Raw genomic sequence first — 24,013 nt, 5'->3', positions numbered from 1 at the left:
ATTAGTGCTCAATAGTAGTCTTCCATCTTCTGCTTGGAGAGAGATAGAGAGAGAGAGAGAGTGTGTAACTTGGTGGTCAAACGAAACCCACCACCACCACACCTCTTCTTTTTTTCTGCAGTTCAAGGCTAGTTCGATATGTGGCAAACAATGGGTCTCGCGCTCGTTGTGGATGTTTGAGAAAGATCAGAAGGAGACAGCGCGTGCGTGCGTGTTTGTGTGTGTGTTGAGAGAGAGAGAGAGAGAGAGAGACAGCGCTTTATTATCCAATTCAGCTAATAAATACACACATATTCTTCCTCTTTGGAACTCACTTATCTGAAAAATCTCCTGCGGAAGGGAGAGAGAGAGAAAATAAGAGAGAGAGAAGAAAATCCCACTTTCTTTTATCTTACCCTTCTTCTTTCTCTTGTGTTAGTGTATGTATAGTTGCGCTTTGCCAGATTGGTAGATTAGAGATATTCAATCGCTTTCCCTTATCTGACTCTCATGAAGACAGCGACATATTCTCTCCCTGAAACTTCTCTTCCGCAGTTTCTGCATCTTTCCCTCTATCTCTCTCAATTTCTTTTTGTAGTTTAATTTTTTAACCCCCTTTTTTTTGTAGGTTATTGTATTTTTATTTGCCCATATGGTATTACTTCTATGATTTATGAGCTTTTTGCCTCTTTGTAAAGTATTTCTTCTGTTTTTTTCCGTTCTCCATACGAGATCATGAGAGTTCTGCCGCAATGATCACGGTTCAAGCATTGGGTTTAGGCTTGGTGAATAAGCAAAGAAGTTCGTACCCAGAAAAGAAGCAAAGAAGCGTCAATGGAGGTGTCGCGCAGCGTAAGGTATCTCGTATTAACTAACCTCCTGGTTTTCTCTTTCATTGTTTCTTCCTCTATTAATACAGAACAAAACTTACTAGGAATTTTTCGTTCGTCGGTTTAAATCTAATTAGCCCTCTGTTTTGTTTCATTTTCGTGTGCAAACAAAGTGAAGTAGTATTTTAAACAAGAGTCCTTATTGAGGCTATTCGAAAGTTTTGTGTGGTTGTTTTGGAAACGAAAGCAAACGTCTCAAATAAACGGCTAATTAGCATTCAGAAAGCATGATCATATGGGACTTGAGTATATTTGTAGATCTGTAGTAGCTGATCTGATTTGTGTTGAGTGCTGCTGTTTGATCTAGGCTGTACTAGCTAGGTTAAATGGCATTGTATCTTTCTGTCAACATTAATGGACTCAGATTTATCTCCTACGCAAGTAAAACTTTTGTACTTAGGGTTAGGGTTCATGCAACAAGCCTATATTCGCCCTTAAAATGAAAAAAAAAACGTCTTTCTTAAGGTCTAGGGCTTTTGCTGTTGTGGGCTTTCAGGAAATTAATCCGAATTTCTGGGTATTCGGCCAAGTTCTGGACTTTTTCTTCACGTCTTAGATGGTTGTACATTTCACTGATATCTCAGAGGGTATTGATCGAGGAACATGACACCGGGACCATGACCAAAGTATTAGGGTGAAGATGAGCTCAAGTCATTACATCATAGCCCACATGGAGATGTGTTGTGTCTATCAGTAGAGGGTACACGGTCGAGTGAAGTATCAGGTTTTGGGAAAATGAAGCATTTTTTTCCCATAAAAGTAATATCAGTAATAATGTTAGACCCTCGTTTTATTTTACCTGCTAATATATCATTTAATATTTTAGTGATTCAGTTAAACATGAAAAATGAACACGTCTCTCGTATTATTTAGTGCCAAATGGAGCAAATAATGTTGCTGATTCTTACTATGTTTAATTGATCAAGATAAGTATCCGGATTATCATAAATTTCTGTATGAATTAGATCATATTACTTATGATATTGAATGGTGTCTCCATTTCTGCAGCACCTCTACCTTGATCTTTTAAGTATTTGTTTTTCTAAATTCATTGATTTTATTGTTTTCCCGTTTTGTTTTAATTTGGTTTCTTTCTGATAATTAGCCTAAAAGACCTGTTTTCCATCTTACTTCTTAATGTTGGGAATTATAGCATCTTGCATCAGGGGTTGAAAGAATATTGTTTAAAATGTGTTTATATGAGCGGTTTAAGGGAGCTTTCTTCAGTCCACTCATGGGTGCGTGAAGGGTTTGGATTAGCTGCCGACTCATTCATTCAAACACAGTAGGAAAGGGAGTGAATTCTACTACTTTGGATGTGTGAATGATGCGGGAGATAAAATTCATCCTTTTCTTTCCTGTGCTTGGACTGAAGGGAGCTCCCTTCTACTTTTTTCTTCTTTGTCTTAACTTTGTAGTTTCTCTCACTTGTCTCTTAGCAGTCCTCAATTATTTTTGTTTTGGTAGGGCATATCCAAGTTGAATTGAACTGCATTATCAGTTTGCCGTCATGCATTTATCTTTTGGTTTCTTTTCTGTCTAGTTAAAGACTTTAATTTTTACTGGTGACTGGAATGTGTATTTATATATATATATATAGATATAATTAATCCTATTTTTTGTTGTTTGCTCATCCCATCTGTTTGTTCTTTTACACTTCTCCATCCCTGCAAAAAGGCAGTCGAGTCAACTGTGATTTCTTCTTCTTTCAGTGCCATGATTGATGATATTGTTGCAGTTCATCTGAGAGTTATATAAAGAGGACTTCAGTTTTCGTTTCATTACCTTTATTATGGCAGTTGTGGTTGTTTTATCATTGGAGAATGGCTGGGATGGCCATAATTTGGTAAAAGAATATGGTTCTTCCAGCTCCATATATCTCACACCCAGACAGAGTAGGTGTGGTGTTAAATTGGGTGTTTGGGTGATAAATTGGGTGATTGAGATGTCAATATCAGGTACGTAAGAGATCAGATTCCTTGCCCACAAAAGCAACCCTAGACTGATCTGGACACTTGAAAAATGTCACATCTTGTCATATGTTTTGTTTGTGAGTAAATTTAAATCTAATCTCACCCTGGAAAAATACCTGTTGTTGAAAGATCATCAAACTTTCTATTATTATTATTATTGAAAGTGATATTTTCTCTTGTTTTGGGGGGAAAAGTATAAGGTAAGAAGTCATTGGAGCTGGTTGGTCTTTATTCTTTCGGCCAGGGTTTTATTTGTAGAGGCTTATGGCATTAAATATTCCAAGGGTACTGCGTTGGCATCATAAACCCAATTCTTATCCAGTGGGGCTAAAAATGCAGCCAGTCTAAGCAGAGGTTGGAACTTGGAGCAATGGTTTTTATGGATTGTTGACATTCGTGAGCTCCTTTTTGTTTTATTATTTTATCCAAGCTAGTGTGCTTTTTGAAAAGCATAGCCTCTAGGTCAGAGAAATACTAATTTGCACCCTAATTTTGTCATTTTTTTTTTTTTTTGCATTGACCATCTTACAAAAAAAAAAAAAAAAACCCATAAAAATCTGATGAAAATTCTGAACAATATTTTCTATTTTTGGTTATTTTCTGGACATTTTTCATCTGCAGCTGTGGCAGTGTTCTTGATCTTGGGCTGTAAAAAAGGAAAAAACCCTCCCTAGACACACTTAAAAGTTAAAAGGCTAATTTGTTTAATATTCGTGCGTGTGCATAAAGAACTGAACTGCTTTAAAACAATTACAAACAATATATTGGAAGCCCAGTTTCTTTTTGTAGATCGAGGATGAAAGTACACTCTGAACTGCATTTTTTATTCTTTGTTATCGAGAAATGGGCATGTGTTTCTCTCCATATTTCATGACTTGTCTAGAAAATATTTCTTTACTTCTGTTCCATCCAAGGGGATTTGACTGTGCCCAAGCTCTAGTGCTGTCAGGCTTTTAATGCCTTATTTTATTGTGCTGTTGTTCTCATTTGAATGCATGAAACCTGCAATGTCATTTTCTACTTTTGTGTTGATTGGTAAAGAGAATGTAAACCATTTTGGTTCCTTTATTCTTTCCTTTAAAATACACTTTTAAAATTCTTTTTATTTTTATTTTGCTTTTTTACAATATATTATATATTAGTTTATTTATATTTTCTCTATATTATTTAAATATTTTTTTATTTAAATCACAGAAATGATTTACGTGCTCATAGATTTTATAAAACTAAACATATAAATTCATGTAATTTATATTAAATCACGTAATTTTTATTGTAATTATCATATTAAATCATGTAATTTTGTAAGTATTTTTTGTTAGATCTTTATATATCTAATAATGTTTTATTTATTTATTTTTGGAAAATTGTATTATTATTATTTTCAAAACACCCATAACAAGTTGGAAAGAGGAGTCATCAGGATTCAGAACCTGCCCAAATATATTAGAGAGAAGCATTCGGTTTGTAATAACGTATATTGAAATAGAATATTAGAAAACTGTCAACTGGTTGCATTTCTTGGACTTGATGAGATGCCTCCGATTTGGATCTTGCTTAGTCCACGTGTAATTATTATTATTATTATTATTATTTATAAAAGTTGGTGTCTTTCTTTATGGACTTGGCTCACCTCAAAAACAATTTCTATAATTCTATCAAGTTAGAGTAACTTACGCTCACCAAAATTCTACTTTTTAGGGCCTGATGGGAAATATAGCTGTTTTCAAATTATTTTATTATTATTTACAAGTTATTTATTACTATTTACTATTAAATCACTACTATTTATCAATTATTTTATTATTATTTATAGATATTTTGAGATATTCTTGAGTGCATTTGCAAATTGCAGGAACACTGTGATACGTTGGTGAATTGATACATAATATTGAATACAAAAGATTATATCAATATGTATCAACGATGGTGTCACAGAATATGAATGATGGGTTATTTTATCTTATCATAACATGTTATGTTAATTAGAATTATTTATATAAATGAATAATGTTTAGATAGATATATGGAATTTACGAGCTAAAATGGTGCATTAAATTTGTATGATGGAGAGGGTGCGAGACAAGCTCTTTATTCTAGGGGTGGGCAGTAGGGCCTTGCACCCCGTTGCACCGCCTCTCTTGCTCATGCGGGGTGGGAGTTTTGTCCCGTTCGAGCTTGGTGTGGAGGGATCCTGTCTACACCCTTGGAGGCCAGCGGAGGCAGGAGACGGAACTCCACTTTTCCCCCTCTCTGCATAATTATTAATTTAAATATAAAATTAAAATTATATATATATAAAAGTTCGTAAGTAAGTGAAATGGTTACGTTTCATTTTATCTTAAGTCCCCCCTTCTGTCACTCTCGACTCTCTCTTGCACTCTCTCTTGATCTTTTCTTTCTCTCTCACACGACTGCACGAGCACCACCGATTAAAATTATATATATATAAAGCTCGTAAGAAAGTGAAACGATGTCGTTTCATTTTATCTTAAGTCCCCCCCCTCGGGCATCTTCTCACTCTCGAGTCTCTCTCTGTTTCTCACTCTCAGACTCTCTTGCACTCTCTCTCTCTTGATCTCTTCTTTCTCTTTCTCTCTCGCAAGATTGCATGAGCATCACTGTCATTTGCAACTTTGCTATGCCAAACTCTAAAGGTAAGACTCTAAGACCTAGAACCTAGATTTTTTTTTTTTTTTTTTTTGAGTTTTGGATTGAAGATTGGAGGAAGGATGAGTTGAATGGGAGATGGAGGATGAGAATGATTGTGAATTTGTGTGCTGTGGATTTTGATTTGTGTATGTGTTTGAAATTGTTGTTGCCTCTGTCATTGTGTTTGATTTTTTTTTTTAGTTTGTATTTTTTGGGTTTTCGGATTACTAAATTGATTTAGGGGTTTTGGATTGAACCTCTAAATTGAAATTTCAGGGGTTTCAATTGAAACTTCTAAATCAATTTAGGGTTTCGGATTGAACCTTTGAATCAATTTATTTAGGAGTTTCGGATGCTTTGCATTTTGCTTTGTTTTTTCATGTGGTGTATTATTATGATTTTTTTTTTATGTCTTATGTTGATTGATTTATAATTTTTTATTGTGTTATGGAATTACTCTTACCCCATAACCTAATCTTATTCTAATACTTAGGAGTGAGAGTACACCTTGCCCCGCCCTCAAGTTCACACAAGGTAAAAAACTTATTTCCGTAGTTTGGTTTCATTTTACCAAATTAGAGGGTGATGACTCCAATAACCCTCAAGCTAAATATAATTATTGTGAGAAAGTATATGGATGTCACTACAGAAAATATGAAATATTTCAGTTAAAAATTTATTTAGAGAAACAATGCAAGAAAAGTCTAATATTAAGATCCTTTCTGGAGAAGAGTCAATCTAGACTTAGATATTGGGCTAAATAAAATGACGGATGAGAGTAGTGGGGGTCTAACGTTGAAGGGGTATATGAAGTATATTGCCGATAAATGTAGAAGGAAGTTAGCTCGTATGATTATCATAGATGAGCTACATTTTCAATTTGTGGAAGGGGATGGTTCCAAGAATTTGTCTAAGAATTGAAACTTAGATTTATACTTCCTTCTTGCTATATTGTGGTAAAATATATTAAAAAGATGTACATGAAAGATAAAGATGTTTTGAGGGAGCAATTGATGGGTTTGGTAGTTGGCTTCACTATCGATACTGGGGCTTCTATTTAAAATTTCAATTATATATATTTGACTGTTCATTTTGTTGATTTTGATTGGATTCTTCATAAAAAAAATTATTAAATTTTGTTAAATAACTGATCATAAGGGTGAGACGATTGATAAGATCTTAAGAGGCCTTAATAAAGGAGTGGAGGTTGGCACAGGTTTTGATAGTTTCGGTTGATAATGCCTCGTCTAATGATGTCGCCTTGAGATATTTGAAGACTTATTTTAGAGGCAAATAAGACATTCTTGGGTGGTGAATATTTATATGTTAGATATTCTGCACATATCTTGAATATAATTGTGACTAAGGGGTTGAAAGATGTTGATGACTTGTTGCATGAGTTAGAATAGCTGTGAAATTATTGAGGTCTTTCTCCTTTTAGATTGGCGAATTCAAGATTGTTGTGAAGATTGTGGGCATAATATCGAAGAATGATCTTTGTATTGATGTTCCCATAAGATGGAACTTAACCTTCTTGATGTTGGAGGTGGTCCAAGAATATAAGACAATCTTTTAATTATTGGGTGATGAAGACATTCAATATGTCAAATATTTTGATGAGCACGAGTGATTATGAAAGCCTAAAGATGATGATTGAGAGGTAGTTTCTATTTTTGTTGATTTTCTCAGGCTTTTTTACGATGTTACATTGAAGTTATCTAGTTCTTTGTATCCTACATTTCATGAATTTGTCAATAAATATGTAAGGTAAAAGAAGAACTAGACATGTGTAGGGGTTTCAATCTAAGAATGAGAGGGATGTCATTGACCATGAGAGTCAAATATGACAAGTATTAGGGAGATTTGAGTAGACTAAATATTTTGTTATATGTGGTTGTTATTCTTGACTCCCATCTAAAAATTTCAAGCATGTTATATGGTTTGAGACTTGCGCACGATCAAGCATGGATTGATCTTATTGGTGAGATGGTCCGAGATACCCTGACTAAATTATATGATGAGTTTAATGCAATTAAGGGTGGTACTACATTACACCTACACCTACACCTATCCAAACACCTCCTCTAGGCACTGGGGCAACAAAGAAGTGTAGATTGGTGTGTACTAAGGGCAGGTTTGGGGTCAAAAACAAAACACAAAATTCTCATCTCATCTCATCTCATTATTACACATTTTTCAAATCTCCATACAAAATATAATAAACAATTCAACTTTTTCAAATCCCAATACACATTTTTCAAATCCCAAAACAATAATAATATTAAAACTTAATATTTTAAACTTCAAAACAAAACACAAAATTCTCATCTCAACCCCCAAACCTACCCTAAGACCTTCGCACAAAATCCTACACTAGTCCGTTAATCTACGAAGATGGTTTCGGAGTTAGGCAACTATTTGTTAGGGGATCTTATCTAAGATGATGATGGTTTCGACATATTAGGATGGTAGAATGCGGCAACAAAGAAATATCCCATCCTTTTTGAGATGACTCGTATTTTGACCATCCCTATTAACATCGTTGCCTCGGAGTCAACCTTTAGTATTGGAGGGCGTATAATGGATCATTTTCATAGTTCATTGTCTCCTACAACTGTGGATGCATTGATATGAACACAGAGTTGGACGATGAGAAATGATATTTATGTTCTGTTTTAGATTTTAAGGAGACCGACGAAGAAGGTGGTGATCAGTCTGGATCTGGACTATTTGGTAACTATTGTTTTTACTTTATTATTTTGATTTATTTAAATTCATTTCAATTTCATCGGCATTAATTTTAGTATTTATTGTTGTAGAAACACATGAGACGACTCAGACGACGTCTATCTCTACTGCAATAAGAATATGTGCTCAAGCCTCAAAAGACTAATTGCTCGGGCCATCCCAAATGTCACAGTCAAAGACTCAAACAGCTCTATGCCTCTATCTTTAGATTCTTAATTTATTAGAATATTGAAATTTGAATCATTTGTACGTATTATGTATTATGTATTTGATTTGTAATGTTGATACAATGTCCCTTGGATATTTTTATGTTTGTAATTTTGTAATTGTTTAGTCTTTTAATTTATTTTTATAATAGCTTAGTTATTATTCTTAGTTTATTAGGTAGTAGACTTGTAGTCTATATTAATATTTCATTAGTCTAAATTAGTAAATTTGTATCATGCATATATTATTTTTATTCATGTAAATTTTTTTTTTAATCTGGTCTAGAAGTTGTTTGTGGGCCACTTTAGGCCTATTTCATCACCCGCACCTTGTTATCTGGGACGGGATCACTCGCCCTCATGCCCCAGGGGGGTGGACGGGGAGAAAAATGTTGACCCCGCCAATGTGGGGGCAACGTGGGGGCTACCCCGCCCTGTAGGTGTGGGTAGCACCCTTACTTTATTCGTGTTGACTGTTTACGATTGGATTGCCTCTCCGATGATTGCACCATGTACATAGTATGTACCACACATGGAACCTATCTTAATACGAGGGATAGCTGGATCCTCTAGTGTTGGAGTCTCCTATCCTAGGTATTCTAAAGATCAGTATCAACATTCAATTAGTTCAAGTCTTTTTAAGTTATTTTTTTTAAATTATTTAATATTAATAACATTACACACTCAATTTTTCTCTACTCCATTCTAATATTTTTTTTTTAATTGTTGTTTTTACGTATTCACTTTTTAAAGAATATATATATCTCTCTAATTTTTAAGGGTTTGTAAGGGGGTTTTCCATAAGCCTATATAGCAAGCTCATAAGGAACTATGGAAGAAGTTAGTAAGAGAGCCCGACTAAGCCTAGTCAAGCCTAACAACCATCTTCTCTAAAAAGAGTTAGTGGGCCTTTACAAAATATTCGGTCCATCAGCAAAATTCACCCACGAAGCAACCCTACACGATGACACCTTGACAGTAGCAAGCCCATGAGGAACCATTGAACGGTAGGGGTAGATGAGACTTACCGCCCTAATGCCTCCTCGATGAACCTTACCCTCAGGAACTTGTGCAGGCACGTGGACGAGAAATATGAGGAACCCTTGATCTCCTGCCAACCGGTGTGGAATTGGTTATCAAGGAACGTCCGTAGGGTAAAATGAGTTAGGAAGTTATGTCACATTAATGACGCTACTCTCTGGACTCTATGCCGCATTAATGACGCCATTCATAAATCACGCCGCATTAAAAGTTTCTGTTAAGAGCTTTGGTCTAGCCCTTAAATATATGCCTTCTTGCCCTTAGATATGAATAATTAAGCCTAAAACATAGGCCTCCTAGACCGATCAAGGGAAACACAAGATCTCCTCCCACAAGCCTATATCTGACAATATGAGATTAAAGGTTAGTGTTTGAGATGAATGAGGGTTTGGGTAGGTGATTGGAATGCAAGCAAGAAAATAACAAAGAATTGAGTCACTCTTATTCAAGGATTGCAAAGATCCACTCTCTACAAGGGATTTACGAATTGCACTCTAGTAGTCCAAGTGTAGAGAAAATCATCCTAGTACCGAAAATCTAATGAACTAAACAAGCCTAGCCGAAATTTCTAAAAGCCAAAGAATGAATAAAAAGTTAAAAACTAGGCCACAAAACCTTTATTTATAGGGCTTTCTTGCAAAGTTCCTACACAAATGAAATGCTAAAATTTAGGAAAATAAAGTCTAAAACATAGGAGATAAAGTCTAAAAGCTAAGGGATAAAGCCTAAAATGTTGGGATAGGCTTATCCTCTCTTGGTGGCCGGCCACATAGTGCACTCATGGTGTCTTGGTTCGTCTTGGTTTCATCTTGGACTCTTCCTCTCTCTTTGTCTCTCTTAGAGTCAATCTTGGACTCTACATTTATCTTGTGTAATCACTTGAGAGTCTTGCTTAATCTTGTCTTTATCCTCTCCAACAACCTTATCTTTTAAAAGCCTTAAGACCACCTCCTTCATGTCTCCTTGGTGGCCATGGGTTGAGCTTGCTTGGCCATGGGTTGGCCCTCGTGGGCTGCTAATGGGCAAGCCATGTGTGGTTATGGCCTGTGATTGGCTGGTCCTTGGTGTTGCTGAGGTATGGGCCATGGCCCAAACGTGGCTAGCCTTTGGTTGGCCCTCGTGGGCTGCCAATGGGCAAGCCATGTGTGGTTATGGCCTGTGATTGGCTGGTCCTTGGTGTTGCTGAGGTAAGGGCCATGGCACGACTAAGGTCAAGTCATGGCCTGCGTGTGGCACGAGCCATGGTGCAGCCGAGGCTAGGTCATGGCCTGCTTGAGGCATGGGTCGTGGTGCAGCCAAGTTTGGGCCACGATGTGTCATGGGTTCAAGGTGCCATGTCTTGGTCATGGTCGAGGCAAACCTTGGCCTTGACTGAGCCACAAAGTCCTTCTAAGACCTGGCACGTCCCCACCAAGTCTTTAGACGTGGCTGCCCAATTGCTCATATTTTCTCTCCTGACACATTTTCTTCTAGGGTTCTTGTCAAATTCTAATGAAGCGAACAGTTGAAAGGACATTGGCTCCCCGAAGTCAAGTATGAACTGTCCCCACCTAGAAATCTAGTATACAAGTCAACTCTCAAGTACGAAGAATTCTCTCTGATTCCTCAAAACTCATTCACAAACTACTAAGGAGATATACTGACTTTAGCATCGGGGACTCCCTGGCCTCCACCAAGGTCCTCAAAACTCATTCACAAACTACTAAGGAGATATACTGACTTTAGCATCGGGGACTCCCTGGCCTCCATCAAGGCCCTCACACTCTCCGTGTTTTCTTAAGTGTGCAGGTGAAAGACTCATAACTCATGTTGCTGGAACCCAGTCCAAATGCGTACGAAATATGACGTTAACATGTTGCACTAAATTTTGACTAAATAAATAAGAGTTGCACTTTTAATAGACGGTTTTTTTATAAGGAAATTATTTATATAATATTAGAGTATGAAAGTTATGTGTACTCATTAAAAAAAGAAAAAATTTATTTAAAATTCGGTATGCAAAGCACACTCTATTTTATTGACATGATAAAATTTGATTTGTTAAAAAAAATTAAAATTAAAATCTCTTATAATTCAAGTCTTGATATGTCAATAAGATGGAGGGTGTGCTTGTTGTATCGCCTTCCAAATAGAAGAACTCTTTAAAAAATAGGAGAAATATGGAATCCATATGTAAAAATATTTTTTTTAATAGATTCTAATTTTTCAAAGAGAGTATACAAGACTTGTACATTCTAAAACTCTAGCATTACTCTTTCTTCTTGTTTATCCTTTGGTCTACTTATCTTTGAGGGATCGTACTACATTCACCGAGGCTGTAGCACGAGAAAACTCACAAAGAAGGCCATTTGGTCTTTTTTTTATTGATTTTTTTTCATATATTTTGTTATACCCTTGAACATTTCAAAAAATATCATTAAAAAAAAATACTTCGTTAATCATTAAGTTAAAAAAAACTATCGAGATCCACTCTCGAGAGATCCCAAGCATCATCATTGAGACGACTTTTTTAATTTTAATTCCTACCCTTTTCTGGTTTTTGCAGGCAAGTTCTGGTGCCGCTGCATTTTCTGGGCCTATGCCTCACCTCCGTTCCACCTATTTGCCACATGTAATAAGCATCATATAAGTCAGATTTTAGTTCGTTAATGCGTGTCACATTTGGACATGGATAAAAGTAGTTAATTGTAATTTCCAAAACTTTCAAATATCAATGTTGAGAATCTAATAAACTTATATGATTATTAGCAAACCGAAAAAAACAGTACTGAATTTATAATTAAAGAAAATAAGTTAAAGTGAAACTGCTGTATGACATTTGGTTCTTCCATCTAAAGAATATTACTAACATAAGTAAGTATAAGATGGGTGAGGACTGAGGACATTGATATAATTATCTTTATTTCTTGGCAATTGCATAATATTGTATAAATGTTGAGAATCAGCAAAGGAGATTTCAAGACATATTATAAAGTATTGAGGGGCAATGCGTTGGTCAAAGAGATTTCACAAAAGTAAATTCATAAATTAACGTGATTTATTATGTACATTAAATTGTAAATTTATTTTTATTATAAAGTAAATCTAACGTATCATATAAAGTCATATTAGTTTGTAAATTTACTTTAGTGAGATCTGATGCAATTGCATCCCAGAGCACCATAGGCATACTTGATTACACATTTTCTTTATTTATATAAGAAAATAGGCAATCTTCCTTTTTACTATAAATCAACTTGACGAACATAGTTTATGTAGAATGAAATCAAAATAAACAAAAGAAGAAACGACTGAATTCCATTTCCTTTTACAAGGTTTCCTTTCACTTTTCACCTGGAGAGGAAGGGAGAAGGGAGGAGGACATTCAAGTCTCCAGTTTGATGGCTGTATCAAGTGCATCCACAGTATTATTTTGCTGTCCCCACAGCTGTGCGTATCTTCCTGGCTTTGACAAGAGAACTTCATGGGATCCATTTTCAACGACCTTCCCATTCTCCAGAACTACGATCTGAACATTATATAGAAGCATAAGATGGCACATGGATTGTACAGAATAAACTTTGTAGCATATTGGAAGTGCCATTATATATTTACTTCCCATTTGAGGGATTGGTGAATAACAGTGCATGCATAAACATTCTCATCTTTCTAAAAAGAAGGAATTTAAAAATGCTCCCTGGCTCATGAGAACACCGAGAACATGATTTTGCAAGCAATAAGATACCAAACATAGAACCATGAAAACTCAAGATTTGCTCATAGTTGTTACCAAGAATGCTTACCTCATCACACTGCATTGCGGTGGTAAGCCTATGAGCAATGAAAACTGAAGTTCTGTTACTTGCTAGGGACTTCAATGCACTTAAAATCTCCGCCTCGGTTGTGCTGTCCAGAGCACTTGTAGCTTCATCACACAACCTGAAGATGCCAAATGAAAGCAATGGATTACTAACAAAAAGAAAAGTGCAGCTTGGTTCTCCCCTTCCAATATATAGAGAGAAGCATGGTTGACAAAGATTTTGACCAAGATTTTACGTCATTTACCCATTGAAAGCAATCATCGTCTCTCATTAGGCTTAAAAATGGCAATGGAACTTAAAATCAGTCTTAAAAGTTAATTATTGATGGCTAGAATGTATACCAAAACCAGTCATTTGTAAGGGAAAGATGTGAAGAGGAGTTCACTCACAAGATTATATCTGATTGCAGAAAATGCCATGTCCTAGAGATTTATTGGAAGCCCAAAAATAAATGATACCAAAAACCCCAAAATACAAACACGAGAAAGATTTAAAACACAACAAATTAGGATGACTACTCGTACGCTAAACAGTGTTGTGTGTGTACAATACTACAATGTGCCAGTGTACTGTGGCTATTATGTAAGGGAAAAATACAGTTTTTTCTTATTGGTAAGCTCTACATAAACCCAGAGAGTCTTGAACACACGACCACACCCTCTGCCCAATACAATGGCTATAAGAGAAGTATAATTTCGACTGGAGAAAACAAAGGTTCAAATGATGTATCAGAAAATTATAAGCAACTGTTATTGGCAGAGGCAGTACAAGACTTGAGGGTAACTGAATGATAATGTAAAAGAGATCAGGACAAGATATTTAATCATACCACCAAAATTAGCTTTGTAACAGTTTCTAAAGAATGATAAAGGAAAATAAATGGTTCCAAAAGGTTCAAAAGGATAAAATCTTCAAACTTTTGATTCCAGGGGGCACATAGAATGAATGGGTGTCAAACCTGTGTTCTCACCATTCAAGTTTAAGATGGTAGCTCCTTATTTTATTCTTAAGAGTGCATTTTCCGTTACTGAACATGCAAGAATTTAAATGTACAAAAGTACATGAATCTAAAGAAAGGTCCAATCAAGAAGAAAAACAGAAATGCTCACAGAATTGCAGGGGCTTTCAAAAATGCACGAGCTAGTGCCACACGCTGCTTTTCACCGCCACTTAACTGTAAATAAAATCCACCCAATCAATGAAAACCCAAGGGTTGACCGAAAAGCTCTACAACATACACAGACACATATATCTTGTGAAAAGCTGATGACAGGAGGATAAAATTTTAGAAATACAGCCCCCTATTCCATTCAGCAGCCCAGCATCAGAATAGGGGTGTTTTACAATTTACCACTAAAACTAAGAAAGAATATTACTGCAGTACTCGTCTCACCTTCAGCCCTCGTTCCCCCACAACAGTAGAATATTTCTCAGGGAAGTTCATGATAGTCTCATGGATTGCTGCACGTCGAGCAGCATCATACACCTTTACAGGAAAAAGTATTAGGCAGCAAAAATAACGTAGAATATTCAGCAGTGCATAATTTGCAGAGCAAATAATCAAATGGAGTAGCAGCACAAGTTCATTTCATACTTCTTCTTCTGTTGCCGAAAGTCGACCATAATGAATGTTATGAAATATTGTGTCATTGAAAAGTACCTGTCCATCAAGCACAAGTTACTTGTCTTATAAATATAACAACTTGCAAGATTTTAGAAGGGTTACCTATTTATTGACATATATAGAAGACTAGAAGTAGACAAACAAGAACTGAATCACTTCATTGAACGAACCGTATCTTGTGGCACAACACCTATAGATTTTCGTAGACTCGCAAGAGTAACCTCACGAATATCTTGGCCATCTATCTTTATCTGTCAAGGACAAATTCAATGGTCATTACAGAATCAAGTCAATTTGAAATTCCATCATAGACTAAAAAGATAAGTTCACCAACAAAGAGTTTATGAATATCAAATTACATTGCAGATGGCGTCTCTTGTCATTATCCACCAAAGTATGTTCCAAGAATGAGAGAATAGAAGAGAAAACATAACTATGACGCTAGACATAAAGCCAAAAAACCCTCTAAAATACAAGAATGAGTTTCAATGAGGAAAAGAACCAGTGACTGATAGCTGCAAAAATCGTCACCCAGCAAAAGGTATCACTTGAGGCCTTTTGGAATACATAGAATGCTGTATAAAGGTGATCATCAACTGGTAAATCAACTGTGAAGCTCTGTTCCTCGGTATATCATTCTACCCAACAGTATATTAAGAAATAACTTGTTTCTTTTATCAAGAAAATAGCTTTTAAAAAAAACATTATCAATAACTCTGTGAATTCCCACTCACATGCAATGTGACCTCCAAACTAGTGATTTCAACACTTGACATTCGAATTTGAAACTTTGGCTGCATTGTTCACCCTTGATGCCTTTTTAAGGCCCAGAGTAACCATATTTTCCTCACCCTCAACCTGGTTATTATTATTACTTGTTTTTCTTTGATGAGGATAAGTTCGATATTTTAGGCTTTAAAAATTTTGTGGGTGCACATTGCAACTGAAGCTTCAAATTGTAGAGCTAAGTGCTAATATTGGTGGTTATGAGATCAAATTGCAATAGGGATGATAGTTGGGAGTGGGGGGTTGAATGTAATTTCCTGTTTTCTATTTTTATTCCTTTTTATGACGAGGGGTAAAATGCATAAATATTTTAAATTTTGTCAAGCTTATCAGGATTTGAGAACAGTGCAATAAATTCAGTACTGATGCAAGTAGCAAATGCAAACTTATATTGTAAATGTCATTCAAGCCTCAATAAGACACCAATTTTGTAGGCTGCATTGTACCAATAGCATATAATTATGAAGAATCACAGTATCGGTTCTTACACTTCCGGAATGGATGTCAAAGAACCTGAAGAGCAATCTAAGAATGGTCGACTTGCCTGCAACCAAATTACAGTTGTAATGTGATATCTTTCAAAGAAATCCCGCCGCCAGGGGGAGGAAGAAAAATATAAGACAATGGGAAATATGCATCATATCACAAACCAAAAAGAGAAATCAATGGAGAAATTATAATTTGCATATGAAATGTGATCATGGGAAGGCAATGGGATTAAATGGACTCCTATCTATGTTACCATAATGTTGGGAAGTGAAGTGAGCCCTTCCAAAGTCTAGTTGTTTCGATTATGTGTTAGTAATTATTTGAATTAGGATTTGTGAAGATGCTGAGAAGGGTTCGAGTTCCCAGGGGGCAGTGCTGCAAGAGTTTTGGCAAATAAGCCATAGTAGAGGTGTAAAGGACCCTGGCAATGCATCCTAGTTCCCACCACACCCCTCCCCCGAAAGGAAGAGAAACATAGGAGTATTTTTCCAATGCCTTCTTTTGTTTCATCATTTCTGCCTAGATTTCCATCAAAATTGCAACTCAAAACCTTAGCTAGCTCTTCTCATACTATCTAAAACTTTCACCATTGTTGATTGTTTCCGTATTCTTGAACCAACCCTCTCACCGCCTTCAAAAATCTATCATTTTACTGAATGCAAGTATTTCTTTCAAGAATAATAGTAGCACCCAACAGGCTCAGCAAGGCCCTTCTTGAGGATGACCTTAAAATCTCTAGTGAAAAGAATAGCTCTAGTTTCTTTGTCAAAAGAAAAAAGAACAGTAAGAAAAATGGTGGAGGTTATGAGACTGAAGAGGGAGGATCCGGTGAATCATGAAAGAGATTACGATGTTTTGGTATTCACATGATTTTTTGAGAAAAAGATATATCAGAGTGTGATATAGTCAAGGGGGGAGGCCATGGTGGAGAGGGAAGAATGAGTAGGGAGTTTCACTCTACCATTTATTTCCTTTTTCTTTTCCTTTGGATGGGATTTTAATTTCTTTGTCACATTATTATGTTAATAAGGAAATTTGGATCAATAAGGAATTCTCCCCAGTGCAAAAGTGTGTTTTTTAATAATATGAGGCAAAGTAGCACCACCCTATCTATTAACTGGTCAAGCTGGCACATTAAATTCTTACCACTTCCACTGGTTCCAACAATAGCCACACTTTTCCCAGCTGGTACAACAAAAGATACCCCATCAAGAATCTTTCTTTCTGTCACGTAGCTGAATGCAAGGAACTCAATTAAGAATCATCAGCAATCAAATCATTAAAAAAAAAAAAAATTATGAGGCACACTTATCATGAGACCAATAAAATTCCATGATAAGCATGAATCACATTCTAGTCTGTAGAGATGACAACCATACACAATGTATGCCTAATTGTCAATTTTATAACATCATAATAAATGAGGCCAAATCATATATATATATATATGTGTTACACTTCTATTAATCAGAGTTACAAGAAGGTTTAGACTGATGCAAATAAGTATCTGTAGAGAATTCTTAAATCATTTGTGAAACCAGGAATTGGAGGGTTTCTCTTTAATAATTAAGAACTGGAGGGAAAATTAGAACCCATACTAGTACTAAAAAAATCAAATAACAAAAATAAAATAGGAAAATGGAAGATATAAAACTGAATAATTTGACCAATTCCTAGACAAAAAAACTCTTAAAAGGACATACTAATCTGTGCAATCCAGTCCAAAGATTTGCAGATATTGACTGGGTAAATGATAGAGGTTATCAAGGTCACTGTTACAATATCATATTCATAATCTGTGCAATCAAGTCCAAAGACATTGCCGATATTGAAATGGTAAATGGCAGAGATTATCACGGTCACTGTTATGAAATAAGTTGTACAAAATAAAATCGGTCCTAAAGGCTGTATACGAATTGACAGAAGAAAATCTACCAGGTTACTCGTATCTCATAATGTGCTTGCAAGTTCTTACATTAATACCCAACATTTGATGGTATTAGTGTGAGCTTGATTTCCATTCTTAACACAGTCCCCAACAAATATTTTGGAGATGACAGTTCATCAACATGATATTAGAACTTGGCGGACTGAAATCTTTGATGGTGTTAGGTGAGCATACATGTCTTGTTGATATATATTGTTAGTTTGAAGCATCCAATTTCAAAAGATATTTTCAAAGGAGAACATTTCAATAACATGATGTAGTAGTCTACCAAATATATTAACTCCCAACTGATGACCACCTTCTGCTTCTTGTTACACCATCAAATCATGCCACTATCTCAATGGCCATGCTTATAAACGAATATATTGGATAAATAGCTAGGTATGTACATAACAAAAGGCACAAAAGAAAAATCAGCTACCTAAAGTGTACATTGTCAAACTGTATGCGCCCTCCATCCAACTTAAAAGGCTTTGCGTCATCTTTCTCTCTAACCTCAGGCCTCTCCTGCAATTATCAGAGGAAAAAAAATTGCTACAGGCACCAAGAAAGAACTTTTATATTACAATGAAGAACACCAAACAAAACACCTTGTACGTGAAAGTAAAAAATTTATGTTATCTTCATAAGAGTTATGAGTATCAAATGAAAGAACTAATAATTTATGAAGTGTTTCTATTTCCTTTTGCTGTCTTCATTAGACGGGCAATGAAATATGAAGCTGTACTTTCCTTTTTAACAGAAAAGTCTGTGAAAGTGACATGAACAAAGACAAACATTTGTAAGAGATCCTTTTCCCTAGCATTCATCACAATCAATGTAATTTTAACACAGATCTCGATCTGCTTAAAAAAAGGCCTTGAAACACTAAACTAATGCACGGATAAAGAAGATCCAATGTAATAGACAATTAAGTGACAAGAACAAACTACAACATCAATTGAGAATTAAAGAGCCTTTAGAAAGTTCCTTGACAAATACCTCCAACAACTGAAACATGGACTTCATGTCAACAAGACTCTGTATGGTCTCACGATATACACTACCAAGAAAATTCAGAGGAAGAGACAGTTGGAAGAGAAGCCCATTTACCATGACCTGTATCATGACATTAATCCATAATTATTTTTATCCCAAAAAAAAATGAATACAACATCTTTGATTACCTATAAAAAAAAAAGACATTAATCCATAATTAATTGACCATCACTGAATCACGTCGATTAAAAGAACTTCATTAAAAGTAAGTGTATAAGAACATATTTTACCAAATCACCAACTGTCATCTCGCCACTCATAATTCCATGTGAAGATAATACCATAGCTGTTGACAGAGCTGTGCTAAATATTATATTTTGGCCAAAGTTCAACAATGCAAGGCTACGTTGTGTTTTTAAAGCAGCATCTTCATACCCTGAGTGATAGATCACCGACAATGACAGAAACAGCATTAAGGCTCACGCAGAGTAGATTACTCATAAAAATAGTTAAAAAGAGAGGATCTAACTTGAAGTTCGGCCAAACTACCGGGAAGAAAAAAAACTATAACGGCTAAAGATTTAAAAAACTTTGAATTATATTAATGAATTATATTAATGCTGAAGGTTGGAGGCAATTTCCATTAGGGAAAATAAGATATTTGGAAACTTTCGTTGAATTTTGTCAATTATCGTAAAAGGTAAGCAAAAATGAATTGAAAGGCTGGGGTCCAGATGGAAGGCTGCCCAAGTTATTTATTGCATAAGAATAACCAATCAAGGACGATTAAAGGTTTTAACCATGAGGCGCAAAACAACTAGACCTCTCAATCCCTAACTATCATGGACCTTGGTGGGCTTTGGTGCATAATACACAATAAAATTGGTTTGCTAATTGGACATCAAAGTAAAAATTACTACGACAGCAAGACAACTTACTCCTTAAGTACTCATCATATTTATCAACTTCATATGCTTCATTGTTAAAATATTTGACAGTCTGAAAAAATGAAAAACAAAGCATCAAGTAAGATGCAGAAGAAAAAAGGGTTAGAATGGGAAAAAATAATGCATTAAATAATACATAAGAAGAAAAGCAGGCAAAGAAAGGCATCAGAGCTTCACCTCATAATTAATAAGTGAATCGACTGCCCTTGAACTTGCATCATTATCAGCTTTATTCATGGCCTGTCTAAACTTTGTCCTCCACTGGAAAAGACAAGGGAATTCTTTGCTGAGAATGGTAAGCCCACAAATCTCACATTACTAAGAGAACCCATTCCAAGCTCCAACCACCCCCCAAGAAAAAAAAATAGAAGAAAAATCTTGTAAAACAATTTAATAAAAGCAAGCTCTTAAAGATATTCTTATTCTTGCAATGCCTACAATCCATCAGAATGCTATGTAATGAAGGCAGTTGTTTATTAACATGGAAAAGAAAGGAAACAAAGACTAATATGAGCAAGCTATTGGTAAAGACCTGGCAGAAGAGATACCTGTGTCACGATTAATGTGAAAACGACATATGCAGCAACCGACATCGAAGTAATCCATGCAAAAGGTGCTCCAAACTTGTACGCCAGTATACCTGATACCATAGATATCTGGAGGGATACATGATAAACTTAAGTGGTTCATGAACAAAAAAGCAGGGGCTGGGATGATAGTGTATAACGAAGATGAAACCAAGAATCGTAGTCCAATATAAAGAACCTAGGTGTCATTATTCCACTGTTTACAGCAGCATTCAATAGTACAAAATCCAGTATCACAAATGTTATGCAACTAAATAACAATCAAATCCACATCCCCTTACCTCTAAGATGGTGGGTACAACATTGAACACCATAGATGAGAGAATGAAATTTATAGCGCGGCTACCACGGTCAATAATTCGATTTAATGCACCTGTTTGTCGACTGGAAATACAGAAGCAAAGTCAAGAAAAGAAAATAAGTAACATAACTGCACAAAACAGATTAATATAATTGATCACTGACTTAGTTCGTTGGGGGAAGAAACAAACTTGGTTATGCTGGGAGGTAATAATTCACAGTACTAACTAACCTATAGATTTACAAAAAAGGAAAAAATGACAAAATTCCCAATATTTAAATGCAATACCTAAGATGATATTGAAGGTCAAGATCAAGCAAATGTGAAAACACCTGCACAAAGTTAGATATGATTGCATAAGTCGTGTAGAATAATTTTTTTTTTGATAGGTATCGTGTAGAATAATTCATTGAAGGTAATATCACGATCTCAAATGCAGGAAATACGAATTCACAAGGAAGAAGAACTCGTGGGATGTCTGAATACGCAGGGGTTGGGGGGAGGGGGTGACATACCTTCCTAGATACCGATCGAATTGTTCGCAAGGCCACCTTAGAAAATACGGCAGTCCGCAGCTCTGCCACAAAAGGGTTGCATCCAGTTAAGATAATGGAATCGGCGAACAATGAGAAACAACCAAGAAAACGATAGTGGAGATAACAGAAGATCGTCTTCTTTTAAAATATGAGAGATTGGGCATGCACAAATGTTTAAAGAATGAAGTATGAACAGAATAGTAGGATACAGGCAGAAGAATCAGCAATTACATCATGTGGTAGTACCGTTGAAAGCAGAAGCACACGACCGTGCAATCCCATATCCAATCAAAACAGAAGCTGGGGTGGCAAAAAGAGCTAAAGCCTTTGAATTGGCAGTAGTAAAGGAAGCGAGAGCAGTAGCATTGCCGGTAGCGGTTGTTAGCCAATCAACAGCAAGCTTAAAGAGGAAGGGCACCTGGACGTTCAAAACCTGAAACAAAAGAGACCCATTGAAGAAGAGAAGGGGACGACTAGAGCAGGAGCGATTAATTGGTGACTGACTGAAAGACCTTGGCGCCAACGAGAAAAGCCAAGGCAGTGAGGACTCTGAGACGGAATTCGGGGTTATCTTTCATCCATAAGTAACTGGCAAGAGTACGGAGGATTTTCACGTCGGCGACTTGGTTCTCGGGAGGTGCCTTAGGTTTCTCAAACTTGAGGGCTACTGTCGCGTTATTCTTGTTGCTATCTGAAGTATCAGTTTTGGAGGTTGAGGTTGAGAACAAAAGGCGCCCATTCAGCATGGAACTCTGTTTTTTGACAAACAATAAAATAACCAATCCAGTAGTCAATCAATTGAACACCATCAAATGTATGCGGAGAAGAGAGAACTAAAAATTAGATAATCAATCACTAACAGGATGATGTAAAGAATAAGGGTTGGCGGCTTTGCCGGGAGGAGGAGAAGAAGAAGAAGAGGACGACGAAGATGGAGAATCAGAAAGGAAGGCCGTGACAAGGGCTCTTCTGAAATTCTGGTTCCCATTGCTGTGGAGAAGACATCGGCCACCACCCCCGACAGCCGTAGTTGGATTAGTGTTTGTTGAAATGCGAAAAAGAAGATTAGGAGGCCGATGGTAAGATCGTAAGAGAGCGGCAGCGCCAGCACTAGCACTCGGAAGGAGAAGCCCAGGAGCCCTAAGGCGGCTCCTCGCCGACGCAGCGGCGGCAGCAAACATTCTTTTTATTCAACTGAGACCACCAACTCGCAGTACCCAGTAGAGCTCGGTGACTGGATATGCAAATGCACAATAAAACCCAAATCTTCAATCTTGTGAATAACACAAAGATCCCCACCAAAATGTGAGCATTGATTCAACAATAATTAACAACAAATCAAGAAGCAGAGAAAGGTAAACGAGGAACAACAACAGTTGGGACTTGGGTGTACTTTATTTGTTTTATAGGAGGTTCCCACGTTCTGCTCCAATGTTAATTGGGAAAAAAGGGAAAACCTTTGGACTTTCAAACACCCAATTTTGCTAGGTACAGTCGGTATATGTAAACGGCAGGTAAACGTAGGAATAAAAAAAACTAAAAAGGATAAAAGCAAACCATACCCCTCTCTCTCTCTCTTTTCCCGTAAACTTTTCTTTCTTATTCGGTTTCTTCTTTCTCGTATCTTTCTCTTTTTTTCTTGCTTTTTTTTTTTTCTGGGATAAAATATTTTGTGGCTGGTTTTGTATTTTTTATCTAAGATTTTTGAATAGATCTATACGTTGGATAAGTTAATTTTTTCCTTCTTCATACATTAGTCCGTTATCTATATACAAATTTTATTAGTTTTTTCCTTCTTCATACATTAGTCCGTTATCTATATACAAATTTTATCTCAAGCAACTCTCTCTCTCTCTAAATTTGAGTCGTTACGCCATGGAAGTAAAAATGGGTGCGACTGGTCAACTTCCTTTGTGGGTGCCTCCTTAGTTGTCTTATAAGCCAATGACTATTCTCTCTACTTTTTCTCTTACATAGATTCTGTTCTCTTGTATTTTTCCCAACAACCAAATGGTGAGGTAAAATTTGACTAGGTAGAAGCTAGAAAGAAAACTAATCAAAGCAATTAACTTCAGCATTTTTTTATTTTATCAAGAAGCAATCAACGCAAAATTTTCCCAACAGTCACCAGTCAGTGTTTTTCCCTTTGAGATAGAGACTGTCTGGAGTGGAAAGGGGGACCTCCATAAGTGAGGGTGCTTGAGCTGGACATTCTTCCCATTATTCTTACTTTTATTTGGAAGATGTTGATTTAGTGTATATGGTTGTGGGCTAACAACTTAGTACCAAAGCTTAAAAAAGCAGAAAGAAGAATAGTGATTGAAATTTGTTTAGAATGATGGGTGTCTCCAATCCCGTAGCAATCCCGTAGAGAATAGGCCATCTGTTGAGAAAAAAGAGAGAAGAGAAAGAGGGAGGAAGAAAGTGGAGGAAGAAAAGAAGAGAGTGGGACCCAAACTGTCAGACATCCGATTGTATTTCGACTGCACATACCGACTGTATATAGAGTTTTTCTTCAAACACGACTC

The 24,013-nt window shown here is 36.2% G+C and overlaps 1 protein-coding gene and 1 long non-coding RNA gene across 3 annotated transcripts; one reads left to right on the top strand and one right to left on the bottom strand.

Moving 5' to 3' along the window:
* On the top strand, window positions 1-8,647 carry LOC109003406. Its single transcript, XR_001998132.2, has 3 exons — window positions 1-836; window positions 8,174-8,227; window positions 8,314-8,647. It is a non-coding gene; the product is annotated as an uncharacterized LOC109003406 (long non-coding RNA).
* A 3,304-nt stretch (window positions 8,648-11,951) lies between these two features.
* LOC109003405 (ABC transporter B family member 25, mitochondrial-like) lies at window positions 11,952-22,962 on the bottom strand. 2 transcript variants are annotated; one of them, XM_035690361.1, is made up of 21 exons: window positions 22,346-22,962; window positions 21,998-22,237; window positions 21,732-21,918; window positions 21,465-21,526; window positions 21,238-21,281; window positions 20,930-21,032; window positions 20,610-20,717; window positions 20,239-20,322; window positions 20,053-20,113; window positions 19,405-19,550; window positions 19,118-19,234; window positions 18,558-18,643; window positions 17,335-17,423; window positions 16,188-16,243; window positions 15,084-15,164; window positions 14,884-14,949; window positions 14,683-14,775; window positions 14,399-14,463; window positions 13,272-13,407; window positions 12,823-12,997; window positions 11,952-12,087 (listed from the first exon to the last, which is right to left on the bottom strand). In XM_035690361.1, exons 1-20 carry the CDS (start codon window positions 22,664-22,666, stop codon window positions 12,854-12,856), a joined length of 2,289 nt encoding a protein of 762 aa, XP_035546254.1. In that variant the 5' UTR covers window positions 22,667-22,962; the 3' UTR covers window positions 11,952-12,087; window positions 12,823-12,853. The 2 variants fall into 2 exon arrangements, with proteins under 2 accessions (XP_035546254.1, XP_018837063.1); XM_018981518.2 differs by lacking the exon at window positions 11,952-12,087 and having other exon boundaries at window positions 12,658-12,997; window positions 22,346-22,961.
* Window positions 22,963-24,013: the final 1,051 nt, after the last annotated feature.

This window comes from Juglans regia, chromosome 5 (genome assembly GCF_001411555.2).
Source record: "Juglans regia cultivar Chandler chromosome 5, Walnut 2.0, whole genome shotgun sequence".
NCBI lineage: Eukaryota > Viridiplantae > Streptophyta > Magnoliopsida > Fagales > Juglandaceae > Juglans > Juglans regia.
Note: the sequence above shows the minus strand (reverse complement) of the source record. Positions and strands in the feature narration are given on the sequence as shown.

Bases quoted from the DNA above. Each gene is read 5' to 3' on its own strand.
- LOC109003405 (XM_035690361.1), bottom strand. From the start codon at position 22,666: ATGTTTGCTGCCGCCGCTGCGTCGGCGAGGAGCCGCCTTAGGGCTCCT. The intron at 21,527-21,731 runs GTACTACCACAT...CTTTTGTGGCAG, and splicing joins GTGTGCTTCTGCTTTCAACG to AGCTGCGGACTGCCGTATTT. The intron at 19,551-20,052 runs GTAAGTTGTCTT...TCTATCACTCAG, and splicing joins ATATGATGAGTACTTAAGGA to GGTATGAAGATGCTGCTTTA.